The following is a 4,551-nucleotide window of genomic DNA, read 5'->3' as shown; positions in this document are numbered from 1 at the left end:
CCGGAAGGGGCGGGGATTCGCCAGGGCCGCCCGCCCATCCGCTGATTGACACGCCCGTCCCACCAATCCCGCCCCTCGCCCGCTGGGTCACAGGCCCGCGTGACCAATCGCAGCCCCTCGCTCGCTGATTGACAGGGAGCTCCGACCAATCCTGCCCCTCACATGCTGATTGACAGGCCCGTCCCACGAATCCTGCCCGCCTTCCCGCTGGTTGACAGACCAATCAGACCCTCTCCCTCGCTGATTTACAGGCAGCTCCCACCAATCGCTAACCGAGTCCCTGTTTCCTCCACCGCTAATCCGCACCGAGCTGGCAGGGGAGGCGGAACCGCGCGGGCGGGCCAATCGCCACCCACGGAGCAAGGGGGCGGAGTTAGAGAGCTGTGATTGACATCACCTTCCGCCAATCACAGGAGGTGAGGGAGAGAACAATGGGACACTTGAGCCAATTGGATCAGTCCCCCGCAGCTAACGTTCCAATCAGTGTGCGACGGGGGCGGGGCCGATCAAACGTTGCCACATCCTCAGTGAATGATTCAGAGCAGCAGGAGCCTGGGGGGGGGGAGGCTGGATGGCATAGTGGTTAGCACTGTGGCTTCACAGCGCCAGGGTTCCAGGTTCAATTCTGGGTCACTGTCTGTGTGGAGTTTGCACATTCTCTCCATGTCTGCGTGGGTTTCCTCCGGGTGCTCCGATTTCCTCCCACAGTCCAAAGATGTGCAGGTTAGGTGGATTGGCCATTATAAATTGCCCTTAGTGTCCAAAAAGGTTAGGAGGGGTTATTGGGTGAGGGGAATAGAGTGAATCGGTGCAGATTTAATGGGCTGAATGGCCTCCTTCTGCACTGTATGTTCTATGTTCTTAAAATCTGAGACATTCAGAAAGGTTGATCAGAGCTGAAAAGCAAAAGAGACCTCCCCCCCTGAGGGCAAAGTGAAAGCAGGAGGAGGAGGGTTGCCCTAGGGGCAACATCGTTGGATGTGTGAGGACAGACCAGGTCAGCACTGCGCCAGAGTCACGGGTTCGATTCTGGCCTCTGGTGACTGTCTGGAGTTTGCACGTTCTCCCCCATGTCTGCGTGAGGGTGCTCCAGTTTCCTCCAATAGTCTGAAAGATGTGCAGGTGCCACAACAGGCCATTCTGACTTTCTGCAAACAGAATCTGCTTCACATCAAATAACAAACAGAGTCTATTTTACAGAAAACAGCAAGGGGAATTTATTTAAACTGATTCTCCATGTATTAAAGCAAACAGAATGTATTGTGACGAAGGGAGGATTAGAAATATTTCTAAATGTTGGGGCAATTAAGGGTTAAACGGTTATAGTGTGTGTTCGCTGCACTGGTCATGTTGTTTTATAAAGGATTTTGTTTTGTACAGGCCTGGGAGCAAACCACTGTGTGACCTAATGCATGTGGTTTGACTGGGGAAAGTCCCTCGGGATTTACGGTATTTTCAGTCAGCAGAGTTAATTTGTTTTGCAGCTTGGAGAGATGATGTCATTGCTGGGGGGGGGGGGCAAGGAATGCAGAGAGTAAAGTTCAGGAGAGAGAAGAGGTGAAGTCTGATCTGTCTGACATTGAGCCCACAACTCTCTCACAGTAGGGTAGTTATAAAAGAGTAATAATATTTAAAGCAGAGCAGTCTTGTCTGGGACCAAGGAAGAAGCTGAAACACGCCAGGTGAACCAGTTTTTTGAAGATATTCAGCCAGAGTCTGAAGGTGTTCTAACATGAGCCAAATCTGTTTTATTAAGCAAGTATTACTATATGCCATGAATGATTTTAAAATAGATTGAGAGCTGTATGTTTCCTTTGTTGTTCAATGGGAAATTGAGTAGTGTTTAAGGGGTAATTGTAAGCTATTCTTTGCAGGTGTGAAGTTTAATATTGTATTCATAATAACGTTTGTTTTTTTTAAAATGCCAAATCTCTATTTCTTTGTGCAACCAATCCTGGAGCAAACCATTCGTTCCGCACAGTCTTAAAATATTGGGTTTTGGTCTAGTTTCCTAGGCACTGTTAGGGTCTGATCTGGGATCGTAATACTATTTAAATGGAAATTAGAACCAAAACTACAACAGAGATTGCTGATTAAAGCAAGATTGTTTCTTAAGGAAAATGCAGCAAGTGAAGGATAGCTACATGCTATGATACACCTGCAAGAGGTGTGGTTTATGTTTCAGCTTACAGCAATGTAAAGGATGTGATGTAGCACACCATGTGACTTCCACGTGCTGGCATTCTGAAGAACTGCAAAGTGCTGACCTCTCTGTACAAGGCTGCATCATCCTTGAATAAAGAATCCATGTTATCGTGTCCCTGACCCAATCTCGAGTGATCAGTAACTTTGCGTAAGTAGTATGGGCTATCACAGAGCTTAACGGAACCCAACACGATGGATCACAATATTTGCATTAACAGCACCAGGGACCAGGTTCGATTCCCGGCTTGGGTGACTGTGTGGAGTCTGCATGTTTTCCCCATGTCTGCGTGGGTTTCCTCCGGGTGCTACGGTTTCCACACACAAGTTCCGAAAGACCTGCTTGTTAGGTGAATTGGGCATTCTGAATTCTCCCTCACTGTACCCAAACAGGCGGCAGAATGTGGCACATTGGGGCTTTTCACAGTAACTTCATTGCAGTGTTAATGTAAGCCTACTTGTGACAATAATAAAGATTGAAATAATCAGTCCCAGTCACTTACAGCAGTGCAGTTTCAGGGATGATTGACGAGCTAATTACCCAATCATCTCCATTCTGGCCAGGATTTGCAATGTCACCATATGTAGCCACAAATGGTTTGTGTAACAGTTTTCAACAAAGCCCAACTTTCAAACAATGTGCTTGAACATCGTGAACCCCGCACGCTCTCCGTCAACTGGGATTTGGTGGAGATGGAGGTTTCGCACTTTACCTGATTACTGTTCTTCCCACCTCTTGGCTCGAACCCATTAATTGAGTTCGCTGGCTTTCAAAGAGTTAACTTGTCTTTTCTATGAACAGAAAATAAGCGACCTCCTGAGCGTGCATTTCCAGCATTTCACATTTTATTTCAGAACTTTCCTTGTTAGAATAATATTGCATTTCCAGCACTTTTGGTGAAGGAAGAAATTATATTTTGAGAGCCCATGCTGCGTGAGGGAGCCGCTACGTGCCTGTCCTTGGTGGATCATCCTCTGTGGGGAAAGCACATCACTTACACACTCGCTCCTTCAGGTGAAGCAGAAATTCATAGTACGACATTGCCGTCTCAGTGCGGTCATCCACCAGCCGCTTGATGAACACGGACCGCGAGGTACTGTCATCCCTAGCAAGAAAGAGATCAACAGACCCAATTTCAGACAGCGAATGCTCCGTAAAATGCCACAAGACACGATTGTTCTTGCGGTACAGAAGTTGTCAAGTTTCATTTAGCAACACCCCTGCACACCGCCTTGGGACGTTTCACTATGGTGAAGCCACCAAACGTACGGTGGAAGTTGATGTTATTCATTTCACCATGCCCCTGCTTGCCCTTCGGTGCAAACATTTATTTAACTCCACTCCCCTGCTCTTTCCCCTAGCTCTGCAATTTAAATCCTTTCAAGTATTTAGCCAACTCCCGTTTGAAAATTACTATTGGGTTACATGGATAGTGCGGAAGTGAGGGCTTAAGTGGGTTGGTGCAGACTAGATGGGCCGAATGGCCTCCTTCTGGGGGCTCTTTTGCCTCTTTTGCCAATATCTTAAATCTGTGCGCTCTAGGTACTGACAGCGCCGCCCCCCCCCCCCCCCCCCGCCCCCCCACTCCAGCTAGTTACTCTATTAAAAAAACCCTCGTACTTTTGAACTATTAAGGGTGGCGCAGTGGTTAGCACTGCTGTGTCATGGCGCTGAAGACCCGGGTTCGATCCCGGCCCTGGGTCACTGTCCGTGTGGAGTTTGCACATTCTCCCCGTGTCCGCGTGGGTTTCACCCCCACAACCCAAAGATGTGCAGGGTAGGTGAATTGGCCACGCTAAATTGCCCCTTAATTTGGAAAAAAAGGAATTGGTTACATTAAATTTTTTTTAAAAATTTTTTTAATAAAATATTAAATATTGATGCGACCCACCCTATGGAGAATCACCCCAGATTCTCCAGTATTTCCACATACATACACAGATTGAACAGCACAAAATGGCTCTTCAGCCCTGAAATTATCTTTTCAACACACGGCTCTGAGCAAAACCTAAGGAAACATTGGAGTGGGGGCCCAGACACTGCATTAGGATTGGTCGGTGACTGGCGCTGAGTCCAAGGATGGACGAATGGGCAGTCTCATGTGAAAACAAGATCCAATGGCGATCTGTGAGAAAAGTTTAGGTCACATTTAGGTCACAAAAATCGCTTATTGGCATGAGTAGGCTTCAATGAAGTTACTGTGAAAGGCCCCTAGTCGCCACATTCCAGCGCCTGTTCCCATACCAGCCGCCCCGGACAGGCGCCGGAATGTGGCGACTAGGGGCCTTTCACAGTAACTTCATTGAAGCCTACTCGTGACAATAAGCGATTTTCATTTTCATTTTTCC

The 4,551-nt window shown here is 47.7% G+C and overlaps 1 protein-coding gene across 4 annotated transcripts in view; it reads right to left on the bottom strand.

Annotated features, from left to right (window-relative positions):
• Positions 1-3,030: 3,030 nt before the first annotated feature.
• The window catches only part of LOC119956122 (protein transport protein Sec24B-like), a 54,062-nt gene continuing 52,541 nt past the window's right edge, over positions 3,031-4,551 (bottom strand). For 3 of the 4 annotated variants that reach the window (XM_038783004.1, XM_038783006.1, XM_038783005.1), the window contains exon 20: positions 3,031-3,308. In XM_038783004.1, coding sequence (XP_038638932.1) covers positions 3,194-3,308 — 115 coding nt within the window. In that variant the 3' untranslated portion in view covers positions 3,031-3,193. The remainder of the gene's footprint in view (positions 3,309-4,551) is intronic. The other variant, XM_038783007.1, reaches the window with a different exon arrangement.

The sequence above is a fragment of the Scyliorhinus canicula genome, chromosome 22 (genome assembly GCF_902713615.1).
Source record: "Scyliorhinus canicula chromosome 22, sScyCan1.1, whole genome shotgun sequence".
NCBI lineage: Eukaryota > Metazoa > Chordata > Chondrichthyes > Carcharhiniformes > Scyliorhinidae > Scyliorhinus > Scyliorhinus canicula.
Note: the sequence above shows the minus strand (reverse complement) of the source record. Positions and strands in the feature narration are given on the sequence as shown.